At 41.3% G+C, this 15,494-nt stretch overlaps 1 protein-coding gene across 1 annotated transcript in view; it reads left to right on the top strand.

The window, feature by feature from the left end:
• Positions 1-15,494, top strand: part of CDC42BPG (CDC42 binding protein kinase gamma) — a 188,035-nt gene that overhangs the window by 154,495 nt on the left and 18,046 nt on the right. The window contains exons 27-31 of the mRNA XM_089653608.1: positions 958-1,039; positions 1,258-1,474; positions 6,078-6,140; positions 12,389-12,976; positions 14,548-14,645. Coding sequence (XP_089509734.1) covers positions 958-1,039; positions 1,258-1,474; positions 6,078-6,140; positions 12,389-12,976; positions 14,548-14,645 — 1,048 coding nt within the window. The remainder of the gene's footprint in view (positions 1-957; positions 1,040-1,257; positions 1,475-6,077; positions 6,141-12,388; positions 12,977-14,547; positions 14,646-15,494) is intronic.

The raw sequence follows: 15,494 nt of genomic DNA, 5'->3' as shown, positions 1-15,494 counted from the left end.
AATTACGGTAGGGGCTTGCAGTCTATTAGACAATCACAATATTTTTTAACTGTCCTGCTACTTGGGGTCCATTCGCACAGGTTTACACAGGTGCTTTAGGCCCTGTTCACATGGGGCGATTTGCTCCGTGGCCCACGCAGGCCATCTTTTACACAGCACCTGTGCATCAACATGCCAGCGTCCCATTTTAGTCTATTGAGACATGCGGCTGCATGGTCACAGCCATTGTGTCCCTATATGACATGTGGGTGGTGCAGGTCTCTGAAGGCACACAAGGTGAGTTTGGGGACCCGCAGCCGCATGTCATAGGTACACAGCGGCTGTGTCTCTACAGCTGCATGTCTCAATAGACTAAAATGAGACACTGGCACAGAGATGTGCACTGCACTTTTGCATCCTCGTGCCAGTAAAACGACGGCCCTGCTTGGGCCATGGAGCAAATTGATCCATGTGAATGGTGCCTTGCTACAGGCCCAGTGCAGGTCTGTGTTTTCTCAGCATGGGGATGCACAGGTGTGGCACGCATCCATGTACCAGTATCCTATTCATTTGTATTGGGACCCATGGCTGCATGGACACAGCCTCTGTGTCCTCATATGACATGAGAATGAATGTGGGTCCCTGAACACACCCTGTATGTGTTTGGGAACCGGCACTTGCCCGCATGCCATATTAAGGGTGTGGGTCCCTGTACGCATACAGGGTGTGTTCAGGGACCCTCACTCATCTGTATGTCCTATTAGGATGCAGCAACTGTGTCCGTGCAGCCATATGTCTCAGTAGAAATGAATGGGACGCTGGCACGGGGATGCATGCAACTCCTGTGCATCCTTGTGCCGAGAAAACACGGAACTACATAGGGCTTGCAGTAGAGCGCCCCGTGTAAATGGACCCTTAAACTTATTTACCACTAAATGAGATTAAGTTGCTTTTTGTTCTTTTTTTATTTCTTTAAAGGGACAATAATTTTTCAGTCAGTTCAGTATTGGAGTCTGATGTGATTCATGCAAACCCCAAAGACATTCCTTGTATATTCCGGGTAAGATGTGTACACTCACTCCTAATTCTATATTTTTGTCAAAACAAATACTGTATTTCATTTTAAAGCTATGTCTACTGTTTTGGGTAGTTTTGATACCCTAATTATGTTTGTGTATTTTTTCACTATTCGCACATATATTCAGAGTTTTATGTATCCATGGTTCCGAGTACTCCAGACATTGATGGCACTCGCATGTTCATTTCCATGTATTGCAGGTGACCTTCTTTCAGCTCTCATCCCCACCCACCACATCCACTCAGCTCCTGCTGGCAGACACTGAAGAGGATATGCAGAAATGGGTTCAGGTACTGAAAGAGCTCAAGTCACTCCTGAATGAACAGAAGCCACAAGACCGCTCGGTCCGTTTGCTGAAGGAAGCTTATGATAGTGCATTGCCGCTAATAAGAACAGCGCAGTGTGCAGCCATCCTAGGTAATGGGATCACAATTGAATTTAGTTTATTTCTGTTCTCTACCGTTAGCACAGAGAGAAGAAGTTTAGAGCTAAACTCCAGGCAAATACCTAAATACACAGATGAAATGCATATAAGGAAGCTGTTTTACCTGCCAAAGGATTTGTATTTCTGTCCATACTGTTTTGAGATTTACACAGCTCTGCCACACAGCACTTTTCCCCCCCAACACACACCCTGTGACTGGACGGTGAAAAGGAGAAGCAATACACAGCACAGATGAGATCTCTGTGGCTCCTCTATCTTCTCCTACCAGCATGTACTTGGCACTACAGCAAAACAGATTGTCTCACTGTGCTGCTTCTTCCACCCTCAGTCCAAACTTTACAGGTCTGCAGGAGGCTGATATCAAGTCAGTTTCAGGTACTTACACTGCTTCCATTCAACCATAATTTTTTGGATGTATTAATGAATACAGAGCTGCATAATTGCTTTGTTTTTGTAGATCTGTCTAGAGTTCAGCTTTAAAGAAAATGTGCCCTAAACAGGTGTTTTTGGCTGTTCTATTTAACTGACTGCTCAACTGACATATTGAAATATACAGCAACACTGATCCATATATTTTTCTGCTGTTACCACAAAGACTTAAATCTTAACTTCAGCTTTCAGTTAACTTTAGTTCATTTTGGAACAAGTTGGTCCAAATAAACTTTTTCCTTCACGAACGCTTTAGCCCCCTATCGGCACTGTATACATTGTATGTAGACTCAACTACATACAGTATACAGCTCTGTGTTTCAGCAGCCAGATGGTAACTTCCCATCTGCTCCCCGGGTAAAATCAGGACAGATTGCTGCTCAGCCATTCACAGGAAGCTTTGTATTTTATCAGTAAATGCAAGGCTTCCTTGCAGATTGGAGATTGCCCACCTCAGTCAATCAGAGGAAGCCTTGTATTCATTCATAAAAATACAAACCTTCCTGTGAATGGCTGAGCTGCACTCAGCCAGACTTGATTTTGTTCTGAGTTTGGGAAGTCCCCATTACGCTGAAGGAGCACAATTCTGTATACTGTGTGAAGCTGGTGATGCTTAGCTTATACAGCACTGACAGCAGGCACATCTGTTAGTGAATGAAATAGTTCCTTTTGGATCAGTTTGGTCTAAATGAACTATTTATAGTTAAATGAATGATGAAGTTTAGCTTTAGCCACCTCCCATCTGGCCAATGTAAATAAATGGCCAGACAGGAGCAGCGACATTGCGAATGGACATACCTGTATGTCCTCCTGCACTGCCCACTCATGCATGCTTTCAAAATAGTGGATCACCAATCAGGGTACTGGGCTGCTGTGATTGGCCCTGGTATCATGTGATGTCCAGTAGTAAACAATGGCTGTCATTCATGATACCATTCCTTGCTACTGTGATCTATGTGATTGGTCACAGTGATCACAGTACAGGGCCAACCACAATGGCCCTGTACCATAAAATAGCTGTGGCCAATCATATCAATTGCAATAGTAAACAATGGCATCATGAATTGATGCCAAACACAGTTAAAGTCACATTGTTTATACAGGGATCATCACTTTATAAGCAATAATAGTGAACAAAAACCTGCTCACTTCTCCAGAGCAGTACAGTGTGGCTAGCACTATACAGTACACCAGTTACAGCGTCCCTGATCACTGTCACTCCAGTCATATTGTCCCTGATCATTGCCACACTAATTAGTGTCACCAGATCAGTGTATGTCAGCAACAGTGCTCCTTCTCATTGCCACACCAGTCTCTGTCATCACACTAGAGTAAGCCTGCAACATTATCCCTAAATGTCACTACACCAATACTAGTGTCTCCAGACCAGTGTAATTCAGAAGCAGGTTTCCTGATTGCTTCCACACGAGTGCAGTGTTACCTCTGCCTATACTAACCCTGGACTGTTAAAGGAGTACAGCCAAAGCTCTTTTGGCTGTACTTCTCCTGTGGATCATAGGTGTGCAGTTCATTCTGAACTCCTGTGACCAATTTTCAGCTGACCGCAGACTGAAGTCCGCTGTCAGCTGATGTCACTCAGCCAGTCCAGGCTGGGGAAAGATCCGGACTTTAAAGTCGGGATCCACCCCAGAGTCTGGACTGGAACCTGGGTCAGCCTATCAGCGAGCCGCTGAGAACCTGAGCCAGCTGATCCCTCCACACGGGGGCAGAGCAGACAGCGGTGACTGACAGTCACCGCTCTCTGCTCAGAGTGGCTGTGAGAACTTGGCGATCAGGAAGTCATATGACCGCTGAGTTATCACCCTTAGAGCTGATAGGGGACACATGCAGCATCGGACTGATCCTGCATCCGCCTAGGTAAGTACAGTATCTGACAGAAGTGAGTACACCTCTCACATTCTTGTAAATATTTTATATCTTTTCATGTGACTACATTGTAGCAAAGTGTCATTCTGCAGTGTTAAGTATTGAGTGTACAGCTTGTATAACTGTAAATTTGCTGTCTCCTCAAAATAACTTAACACACAGCCATTAATGTCTAAACTGCTGGCAACTAAAGTGAGTACACCCCTAAGTGAAAATGTCCAAATTGGTCCCAATTAGCCATTTTCCCTCCCTGGTGTCATGGGACTCCTTAGTGTAACAAGGTCTCAGGTGTGAATGGGGAGCAGGTGTGTTAAATTTGGTGTTATCATTCTCACTCTCTATATTCCATAACATACTGGTCACTGGAAGTTCAACATGGCACCTCATGGCAAAGAACTCTCTGAGGATCTGAAAAAAAGAATTGTTGCTCTACATAAAGATGGCCTAGGCTATAAAATAATTGCCAAGACCCTGAAACTGAGCTGCAGCACGGGGGCCAACACCGTACAGCGGTTTAACAGGACAGGTTCCACTCAGAACAGGCCTCGCCATGGTCGACCAAAAAAGTTGAGTGCACTTGCTCAGCGTCATATCCAGAGGTTGTCTTTGGGAAATAGATGTATGAGTGCTGCCAGCATTTCTGCAGAGGTTGAAGGGGTGGGGAGTCAGCCTGTCAGTGCTCAGACCATACGCCGCACACTGAATCAAATTGGTCTGCATGACTCTTGTCCCAGAAGGAAGCCTCTTCTAAAGATGATGCACAAGAAAGCCCGCAAACAGTTTGCTGAAGACAAGCATACTAAGGACATGGATTACTGGAACCATGTCCTGTGGTCTGATGAATCCAAGATAAACGTGTTTGGCTCAGATGGTGTCAAGTGTGTGTGGCAGCAACCAGGTGAGGAGTACAAAGACAAGTGTGTCTTACCTACAGTCAAGCATGGCGGTTGGAGTGTCATGGTCTGGGGCTGCATGAGTGCTGACGGCACTGGGGAGCTACAGTTCATTGAGGGAACCATGAATGCCAACATGTACTGTGACATACTGAACCAGAGCATGATCCCCTCCCTTAGGGCAGTATTCCAACATAACCCCAAACACACCTCCAAGACGACCACTGCCCTGCTTAAGAAGCTGAGGGTAAAGGTGATGGACTGGCCAAGCATGTCTCCTGACCGAAACCCTATTGAGCATCTGTGGGGCTCTAACATCCACCAGCTCCATGATGTCCTCATAGAGAAGTGGAAGAGGACTCCAGTGGCAACCTGTGAAGCTCTGGTGAATTCCATGCCCAAGAGAGTTAAGGCAGTACTTGAAAATAATGGTGGCCACACAAAATATTGACATATTGGGCCCAAGACTCACTATGACTTTCAGAAAATACCTTGGAGTGTTTGCTTTTCAAAATACTGCATTTTGTGAGTGTTTCACTGTCCTGGTGCTCCAGGGCCTCCAAAAATGTAGTCCAGAAATTAGATCTATAATTTATGCCCCTGGAACACGAAGGTGCTCCTTGGATTTTTGGCCCCTCTATGCATCTAGGCTGTGAAAAATTCTCACATGTGGTATCCTTATACTTGAGAGAGACGTGGCAGAATGTATTTTGGGATGTAATTGTCTATGCCGTGTGTGCGTAATAACTTAGAATTACAAATTTTTGTCATGATATTGTGACAAAAAAATTAAAACTTCACCATGGCTCTTATTACATACTTTGACCTGTCTATTTTCCAAAAATGAGTCATTTGTGTAGTGATTGTACTGTTTTGCCATTTTAGGGCCTGAAGAAATGAGATGGGCAGTCAGTGCATCAGGGTTGTTCATTTTTTTAAGTTCAAACTATGGTATATATTCATTTCACACAGCCTAAATAAGTACATTTTGGCTTAAATTTATAGAAAAAAAGATTATTTTAAAAATGTTATAACAGACACTAAGAAGTATGTGGGTGTGTTTTTTTTGTTTTTTTTTTTGGTCTTTTTCGTTTATATTACAAATAATGTAAAAAGTGGTGATTAAATGCCAACAAAAGAAAGCTATAATATATCCGTTTTAAAAATGATAAAACTTGCATTTGGGTACAGTATTGCATGTCAGAGTAATTGTCATTCCAAATGTGACAGTGCTGAAAACTGAAAAATGTCCTGGACTGGAAGGGGACTTGAAGTGGTTAAGTAGCCTTTGCATAGTGGTAATAGAATACAGTGATTGGAGAGTGGCAATTTACAGTATGTTTGTTTGGTTTTTTTTTTCCCCTAGATCAAGAAAGAGTTGCTTTGGGAACAGAAGAAGGACTTTTCTTATTGCATATGAATAATGATGGTAGGCACCTTTTACAGATGAATATTAACACTTATGAAGAATCTGCATTGAAGTTAATGGGACGCAGTTTTGCATTTAAGTCAATTATCTGCACCTTTTTTTTCCTATCGGCAAAATGTCAATAACCCTATTTTTGGCCAATGAATTTTCGGTGGCTCATATATCAGTGCATTGCATCACTAGTTGCTATGAGCACTTACAGGCTTGTGCACTTTTTTTTTATTTATATTTTTTTTTGGTTTTCACACGTGCTCTCTCTGCCTTCCTTGTCTCCTAATCTGATTTTCTGGGAGCTTTTTCACCTGACAAATTAGCTGTATTCCTTTCAGTCCTGTGAATAACCCAGGCCTGCCACATATCCCTTCCAGGTAGGTGACCTGACTACTCTATAGCAGTTCAGCAATACAGCTTAGCCACTTCCTTGCTCAAAGCTTGTGACTGGACAGTAAAGGAGCATCAGTCTGATGAGATCATCATTCTCTTCCCGTTAGTATGTCCCTTCACAGCACAGTATACCACAGCACATCTGACTTGTTCTTAGAACAGACTTTCCTTCTTTCAGTCTGAGTGCTGCTGCTACAGAAGATTAGGCTAGTTGCAGAATATTTTAATTAAAGCATAACTGCATTCATTGGTATATTTACAATGTATACTCTGAAGATCCCACAACCATCCAACCCTTTCATATGTTAAAAATACAAAAGACATGAGACATGCCATCAGAGCTGGAGACATGGAGTCCTATTTCCTCTGGTAAAAATCCCCTCCTACTGGGGCAACAGGACTACCCTATAACCCTGAAAAGATAAAATATTTATTAAATAAAGAACAAAATAAGGGAGACTGCTGTTAATAGTAATATGTTTCATCCCTTGTTGAGATTTAGGAATAAAGTTTGTCTGCAGTGTATATTCTTTAGATTGGCCCTTGCATATCACATTTGAATCTGGACATAAGCTGCATGATCTTGGAATGATTTATTAGATGTACAATGAAGGTTCTCCTCCATCTTTTGAAGAAATTTTAGGTAGGGGTAGAGCTATGCAGTTTAGCATGCAATTTGTCTATGTACCAGAGAATTTTGAGTTTGTTTCTAATCTCTGCTATGGTTGGTGGTAAGGGTGAAGTCCATTGCCTTAACATGGTCCAGCTTGCAGTCAATAGGCATGTGTGTATCTGTTGTGAAAGAGATTTTTATAGTTTAGCCAGCGGTGTGAATATTGGATTCATAGCTGAATAAAACTAACATAGGTATGGTCCTGTTTGTCCTACCGTTGACATTCTCTAGCTGATCCCAAGCAGGTAGAAATTTTTGGGCAGTGCCACAGTTGATGGACTGGAGTCAGGCAAAAGAGATCATGTTTTGGACATGTTGAAGAAATGGGTGAGGTGTTATTGATAAGGAATGGCACATAGGACTTGTATCGAGTTTCTCTCTGTTTCACGGACAAGTAACCTGTGTGTATTATTGTAGCATTCCAGTACCTTATCCACCAGGTCAGGAAAATCCTTATTCTAAATTTTTAGGTTGGTGGTCTAGGCCGCTTTTGTGAAATGAATGTTAAGTGGTTTATAGAGATCTGAGTTGGAGTAGATTTGCTTTTGTTGCAGTCGATCGACCACTACAGTTTTGAAAGCTTTCTGCCTATCATAACAGCAGAATTTTCCATAGTCAATCACTTGAAAATAATAGAAAAATTGTTGTAGTGGTAGGTGTACCTCCTAGGAGGCTGCCTGATAAGCTTTAGGTTTAAATGTTTCAGTAGAGAAAGGAAAAATAACTGTTAAACATGTTTGTTGCAAGATGGTGTATGCTGCAAGCTTTATGCTCTGAAGGAATCTAGGATTGCCATGCATTAATATCTAGATATCCATGGGGGGAATCCCTGTTTCTGCATATTTCTTACAATGCTATAATAGTGACTCAGAAAATAGGGTTGTATTTAATGGTCATATGCCATGTCAGAGCCAAGGAAGAACCTAGGAGTTCCATTGGCTTTGCAGTACGTTTTATGATCTGCAGCTGTAGAAAAGTATGGGGCATTTCTGAACCAGAGCACAGAAGGAGATCTGGGGGACACAACCTGCCTGGCTAAATGATAAACCCTGATATTTGGAAGATTTAACTCCACCCCAACTGAAGGACGAGGTGCTCAATAATTTAGAAATAGATATGGCCTTTTGTGTAAAATAAGGCGTGTCTTGGCTTTATTTTGTGTTTTGTAAATATTTTTTTTATCAATACTGGGATGGTTTTTGATGGATGCAACAGATTAACAAAACTAATCATTTCAACAAGGTGGCAATAGTTAAGGAGGTAGTTTAATCTCATACATCCAGCTCTCCCAACATTCTCACAATCTGATGGTGTTAATTCAAATATAATTATATGTGAGGATGTGGTTCAACCTATCTTCAACCCTAAAATAGGTAATGGGATCCTTTCCTATAGCAAAGGTAGATAACTGTGTCAACGGTCCTTGTGTTGGTGTGTAAGAGGTAATATTTTGCTTTTTCTAAATTGCTAACTTTCATAAATAAATTGTGCTGTGGGCATATCCAGTGACCAGGGAGAGTTGAGCTTCCGTATATCATCTACTAAGAGAGCAGTACTAAGTTATCCATGCCTTATGCAGATCCCAAGGAGGGGCACTGCTGAAGGTAAATATCTACGGAAGAGGGCCTGTCACTAAATTGAAGTGGGGATAAGGGGCATCACTGATATAGTTATAGCCAAAAATATTGTCACCCCTTCATTTCTGTCAGATAATGCACCACTTTGCCCAGAAAATTGTTGCAATTACAAATGTTTAGGTATTCTCGTGTTTATTTCTGTTGTTTGTATTGGTATGAAACAAAACTGTGGAGAAACAAAAAGCCAAATTTGACACATTCTACGCAAATCCCAGAAATGAACTGGACAAAATTATTGGTACCTTCTCAAAATTGTAAGAAATAATTGCATTCCAAGTTTGTGATGCTCCTATAATTTGTATTTAATCTCGCCTGTATCAGTTAACAGGTGCTGGCAATATAGAAATCACACCAGCAACCAGTTAAAATGGTGAAAATTTTACTCAACGCGCGTGTGTGTGTCATGGGAAAAAAGAGCAGCAAAGAATTTTCTAAGGATTTCAGAACAAAAATTGTGGGAAACCATGGACAATCTCAAGGTTACAAGTCCATCTCCAGAGATTGTAATGTTCCTTTGTCCACTGTGTGCAACATTAAGAAGTTTACAGCCCATAGCTAATTTCCCTGCTCTTGGACGAAAGAGAAAAATTGATCAAAGATTTCAGCAAAGGATTGTTTGAATGGTGGAAAAGAACCTCAATCAAATTCCAGACAAATTCAAGCTGACCTGCAGGCACAGGGTACAACTATGTCAGCTTGCACTATGCGTCGCCATCTGAATGAAAAGGGATGCTATGATAGGAGACCCAGGAGGATTCCACTGCTGACACAGAAGCCTAAAAAAGATTGGAGTTTGCCAAAACTTACCTGAGGAAGCCAAAATCCTTTTGGGAGAATGTGCTGTGGACAGATGAAACAAAGTTACAGTTTTTTGGTAAAGCCCATCATTCTAGTGTTTTCAGAAAATGCAATGAGGCCTTTAAAGAAAAAAGAATACAGCCAAACATGGTAGAGGTTCACTGATGTTTTGGGGTTGCTTTGCTGCTTCAGGCACTGGATGTCTTGACCATGTGCATGGCATTATGAAATCTGAAGACTACCAAAGAATTCTGGGGTGCAATGTAGGGCTCAGTGTCAGAAAGTTGGGTCTCCATCAGAGTTCATGTGTGTTACAGCAGGACAATAACCCAAAGCACACGTCGAAAAAGCACACAGAAATGGTTTAAGACACAGCGCTGGAGAGTACTAAAATGGCCAGCAAGCAGTCCAGACCTCAATCCCATAAAGAACCTGTGTTCAGATCTTAAAATAGCAGTTGGGAAAAGGAACCCTTCCAATCTGAGAGACCTGGAGCAGTTGGCGAAAGCGTGGTCTAAAATTCCAGTAGAGAGGTGTAAAAAAACTAATTGATAGTTACAGGAAGCGTTTGATTTCAGTTATTTTTTCCAAGGGGTGTGGTACCAAATATTAAATTTAGGGTGCCAATAATTTTGTCCAGTCCATTTTTGGGGTTTTGTGTGGAATGTGTCAGATTTGACTTTGTATTGGTATGACGCAAAAAGTGGAGAAACAAACAAAAGAAATAAACATGAGAATGTATAAACATTTGTAATTGCAACAATTTTTGGGCAAAGTGGTGCATTGTCTGGGTTTTGATTTTCAAGTGAAAACTGATATTGTCAAAGGCTTTCCCAGCATCCAAGGTAAAATTGCCAGTTTCTTTGTAGGATACGATTTGGCATATTCCAAGGTTATGAACTTTTGGATGTTAGATACTGCTGATCTGCCCTTGACAAAGCCAACCTAAGATTGGTGTATAATGTTTGGGAGGATATCTGTTACGAATGGCACCACAAATTTAGACAAGATTTTAGCGTCTATTGGTGAAAGTCTATATGACCCTAGAAGGGAGGGATCTTTCTCTTTCTTATCCAGAAGTTTAAAGTATGCCTTCGATCCAGTGGGTATATATTGTTCCCTTCCCATATGGTGTTGGTTGCTCCTGTGATGTTATAGAACTTGGCAGGCAACAGGTCGTGGAGCTTTATTGTTAGATAAGTCCTTAATACAGTACAAGTGACTTCCTCAGGTGTTCTACATGTATAATTTCTATATTAAGTATAAGTTCACCTTTTGGAGCATGTTGCATGTTCCACCTGTATTATTTTGGGTGGCACATGTAACATGTTCCAATTCCTTCTGCCCACCCCCCCCCCCCCCTACTGTCGAAGTAGGGTGGGGAATCCTCTGCCCACACCGGCTTTATGTAATTTTGTGATCTTTTTAATTTTACTTAAAGGAGAATTAAACTCTTGAATGTTTACATACTGTACATATTCAGTATAACCCCTGCTAACTCCTAACCCAAGCTAGCACTTGACCTTGTCCTACGCCAGTAGAATTTTATTTAAAAAGCCAAGGTGTTTAATTGAACATTCATTTTGACCTTAGTGACCAGGAATACTGGCAGAGCAGGATGGAATTTTTGTAATCAACATTCCAACTGAGAATGTGATTTTCTTTTAAGAAAACATAATTGTTGTCATATGCATCCTGAAATCAAACGTAGAATTAAAAAATGACAATTGAAGGAAATTTTTGAAAACCGCACTGCTGGGAAGTAAGGGCAGATTCCCATTCTTCCTCTCTCCCCTTGCCATGTAACATACTGTATCACATAATCTGAGATAAGGTGAAACTGCCTGCATTGCTGGTTGGCGCCATGTAGAAGGCGGTCTGAACAGTGAGTACGCAAAGTGTTGGGGGGGGATTTCGGCCTTAGATTGTCCCTCTCCTCCTCAGAACCCCTCCAGGAACTCTTTAGCCTCCTCCCTCCCTTAGAGTCCTTCAGCACACCTCCTCCCTCAGAGCCCCCATTCCATCTTCCCTTCACTCCTTCAGCCCACTTACATAGATACCAAGTAGTCCTGCTCAGACTGACACCACTGATGGAGGAGCTTTTGTTCCCCAGTGTCCTGATGAAGCACCATTTTTCATTTTTCCTTTTGGCAACACCACTTACGCAGGGACATTTTTCCTTCCAGAGACACTACTGATGCAGGGATACTACCAATGTAAGGATTTCTTTTCCTTCCAGGGAGACCACTGGCACATTTTTTCCTTCCAGGGACTTAACTGACCCAGGCCATTTGGCTTTCCTAGGGACATCATCAGCGAAGGAAAATTGTTTTCTTCCCAGGTACACCTCCGAAGCAGGGCCATTTTTTTCATTCCAGGGACACCAAAGTTACTGGGACTTTTTTTCTTCCAGTGCACCCACTGATGCTGGGCACTTTTTTTTTTTTTCCTTCACCACTATTGCCCTATATTTGTGCACGGATTTTTAACTCTTCAGTTTGCTACAGTGTTCCACAACCACTGTCACTATTTCAGTGCATACTACAAACACTATATTTTTGCACAGTGCATGCCCCTTTTGGCCTCACATCATAATCCTCCCAGTTATGATATTGGTTATGGGTTGGGGAGGGAATGCACATTGTGAGATAGACATGCATGTTATAACTATTCATATCTGAACTGAAACATACAGAACACTACCTTTGCTGTACACCAAAATGGATTAACTTCTTTCTCTAAAATTGTTTCTTTAGAAATCACTCAGCTAGGAGACTGTAAGAGAGTACTTTCCTTGCGCTCGGTCTCAGAAGTCCAGCAGTTGGTTGTGCTTAGTGGAAAGAGCCACAGTGTCCGCCTGTTCCCTTGGGACCAAATACCGGATTCAACTGGAGTGAAGATCCCTGAGGCAAAGGGATGTCAGGCTATTACATCTGGTCTAGTTTGCCAAGGCTCCACAGCTGTTCTTTGTGCTGCTTCCAAGCGTCAAGTCAACTGCTTCCAGCTGATAAATCGCAAAGGTCCTCCACGGAAGATTAAAGAGTTCCAGGCACCTGGAGTAGTGCAGTGTATGGACATCTTGGGGGAAAGACTTTGTGTTGGCTATTCCTCTGGATTTTCTCTTTACCCTCTCCTAAATGAAGGAGCTCCATTTAACCTACCCCACCCAGATGAACCTAAACTGTCTTTTCTGGCACAGACTGCCCATGATGCTCTTTGTGCAGCAAGGCTTACCCTTAGCGAATACTTACTGTGCTTTTCCACATTTGGAGTCTATGTGAATGCCGATGGTAAAAAGTCTCGATCTCAGGAGATTATGTGGCCTGCACCCCCACTGGCATGCTGTGAGTATTATACTATGATGTGGCGTCTGCTGTGGTACTGCTACCTGTGGCTGATTCCTATTCTAATTTTGCATTCAATATAGTATTTATTATGGCTCTTGCCTTTTATTTAAGACATTAACAATGCCCAAATTCAAAATTTCCAGTTTTCCAAATCCAATAATCCTTTGACACCTTTGTATGGTTTAGGTATAAAATACAGGATAGAGGGGCCTAGGAGTGCTTATAGGTAGCAAAAACAAAGGGGTGACACTTAACTGTATAGTTATTGGCTACCTTTCCCCCACCCCAACCCCTACATTAGTGGAACTACAGTCCTCTAATATATACATAGTCACACCTGTATTTTTTGTAATAGGACCAGAAAAGAAAGAATATATACAAAAGAGTTTACCATAGCAGAAGGATGTTGCTTTGGGTACCAAAGCTTGTGTGCATGCTGGGTCTATTGATGTATTCTGGCCCTGAATAATGCACTACTTTTATTTATTTTTTAAATGTTTTGGGGGATTTTTTATACCAGTTTTTAAAGTCTCATATATAGCACTTGTTCTGGTATATGCAAACATTTTGTGTGCATTTCATAGGTGCTACAGTAAAGAATGTGGACAGAACAAATTATTCATCTGTATATCAAGAATGGAATATACCATGTGTTTTGAAATGTATAAGCAAAGTGGAAATGGTAAAGTGCAATTTCCACTGTTGGAAAGCCATTCCTTTTTTACTCACAAGACCAATTGCTTCAAGTAGGCTGACATGTTAGTGTTTGTGCCAGATAGCAGTTTGTGCTTGTCTGTCAAAATGGAAAGAATATTTCATAATCCTAGTAAAGTTTATTATGGCTCCTGCTTTTATTTATGTGGGAGTGGGATTATTTGCTGTCATTTACAATAGAATAGAATGAAAGCCTAATATATTAATATTATTGTGGCCAAGTTTTTCGGTTTAGGTGGTATTTTGGAGGTTAAAACCATTTCAGTTGACCTGTAGCTCATACCAATAAATCTTGGCCACTTTTACCAGCCAGAACATCCCACAATGAAATACTTTCTAGTGCTTGAGGTTAACTAGTTTTATATGCTCGATTTGGTTTTTTACCGTTTTAGTTTTTGTATGGATATTAAAGGGTTTAAACCCTTATTTTTTTGCGCCCTGTTGGGAAATTTCACTTCCTGTTCCAGAGATGCAACAGAATGTGAAAGGACATTTCTGCAACCTAAGAGGTATTTCCCATTTAGACAGTTGTTTAGACGAGCTCCAGTGTGTCCCCATTTAAAGAGTTAACCTGTGTTTCTATTTAGACACAACTCAAAAGTTTATATTTTCCTCACTTTCAGTGCTGGGGACAGTGGATAAATAGAGTGGGTGAATCCTACCCAAGGAGGGCACAGCAATAAAAAATGTATACAGGTTATTCTTCCCTACTCCATCCAATACGGCAAAATGTTTTGATTGTAATACATGTTTAGGAAAAAAAAAAATGTACATTTGCTTGTGGATCCTTCACTGTTAAGTGTGAAGTCAGGATGAATGGAAAATGGAGTATAACAGATTTGTTTTCCTTCCAGCATACACGTCTCCTCACCTGACCATTTTCAGTGAAAATGCAGTGGATATATTTGATGTACGAAAAAGCGAGTGGATCCAAACTGTTCATCTCAAGAAGGTAAGCTTTTTCATCATGTACATACATCTGTCAATGCGAGAGAACTGCCTTATTCATTATTTTAGTCCTTCATGAAGCACACAGGTTTGTCCTAGTCAGCTACAGGAAACCAGGGCACTTCACATGATTGCTGTTAGTTCATATTCCGCCACACAGACATTACTCCAGCATAGTTTGGTCACTTTGCATTACATGCACAAACGTAGGCTGCTTTTAAATTTGAACTTAAGGCAGCTATAGCTTTTTTTTACTTGTTATCCGCCTCTTGTAATCCTACATACTGTATAGCAGCACTCGTACTTGGAAGAGTGAGGGGCAGGACTGGGAGCTTTATTCAAATATATTGACAAGAAACATATTGACATGAAGAAGGAACAGAGCCATCAGTGGAGTAATCTCAGCAGTCTGGTGCTCTTCTACTGTATAGTTAGGAGGTTTAGGGTAAAGAGGACCAGTGTATTTTATTATTTTAGATTTTTTAAATTAATGTAGGTGTTGTTCTATAACTGGCTATGGTGTCGCATAGCTGTGGAAATTGCAGGGATAGAAAGAAAAATACAAATTCTTTGGAAGGTGAAAACTCTCCCATATATGTTTTCATTATTGTGTCTTTAGTTGTTTGCCTGGATTTTAGAAAAGTTTCCAAACTATACTGCAGATAAGGCCTACTAAAAAGTTGAATGTGTACACAGGGCATGCTCCAGCTGCTAGTGTGAATTGAAGACCATGGGGGGAATTAACAGATATTGGTGTAGACTCTTTTCTTGCACCACTTTTCTAAGCTAAGTTTGTGGAGTAGATCCTGCTCTGAATTAATAAAAGGCATGTGGCATGTTCCTTTTGCACATT

Source organism: Staurois parvus, unplaced genomic scaffold (assembly GCF_062004578.1).
Source record: "Staurois parvus isolate SC_StPar_1 unplaced genomic scaffold, SC_StPar_1.0 ptg000715l, whole genome shotgun sequence".
NCBI lineage: Eukaryota > Metazoa > Chordata > Amphibia > Anura > Ranidae > Staurois > Staurois parvus.
Note: the sequence above shows the minus strand (reverse complement) of the source record. Positions and strands in the feature narration are given on the sequence as shown.